Source organism: Antrostomus carolinensis, unplaced genomic scaffold (assembly GCF_000700745.2).
Source record: "Antrostomus carolinensis isolate BGI_N321 unplaced genomic scaffold, ASM70074v2 scaffold35274, whole genome shotgun sequence".
Classification (NCBI taxonomy): domain Eukaryota; kingdom Metazoa; phylum Chordata; class Aves; order Caprimulgiformes; family Caprimulgidae; genus Antrostomus; species Antrostomus carolinensis.
This window is the reverse complement of record NW_010310674.1, coordinates 1,086-1,402: the sequence shown is the minus strand read 5'-3', so window position 1 is coordinate 1,402 and position 317 is coordinate 1,086. Positions and strand designations below refer to the sequence as shown.

The 317-nt window shown below is 64.7% G+C and overlaps 1 protein-coding gene across 1 annotated transcript in view; it reads left to right on the top strand.

The window, feature by feature from the left end:
- Positions 1 to 74: 74 nt before the first annotated feature.
- Positions 75 to 317, top strand: part of CIB1 (calcium and integrin binding 1) — a gene marked incomplete at its 5' end in the record, with an annotated part of 1,077 nt that continues 834 nt past the window's right edge. Inside the window, one exon of the mRNA XM_010166504.1 lies at positions 75 to 228. Coding sequence (XP_010164806.1) covers positions 75 to 228 — 154 coding nt within the window. The remainder of the gene's footprint in view (positions 229 to 317) is intronic.

Genomic DNA, 317 nt, shown 5'->3' with positions numbered 1-317 from the left:
AGCACCAGCCTGTGGCCGGTGTCTGCGGCGAGGGAACCGGCCCGGCGCTGCCCTGAGCCCCCCTGTGTTGGCAGGCAAACCCCTTCCAGCACCGGATCTGCCGCGTGTTCTCCACCTCGGACAGTGGGGACGACAGCATGTCCTTCGAAGACTTCCTCGATATGCTGAGCGTCTTCAGCGACTCCGCCACCTCCGACATCAAGTCCCATTACGCCTTCCGCATCTTTGGTAGGGCTGGGGGCAGACGCCGTGTCCTGGGGTCCCCACCCCTCAAGGGGGAGGGGGAACAGGGACCAATCCTTGTTCATGAGGGCTGG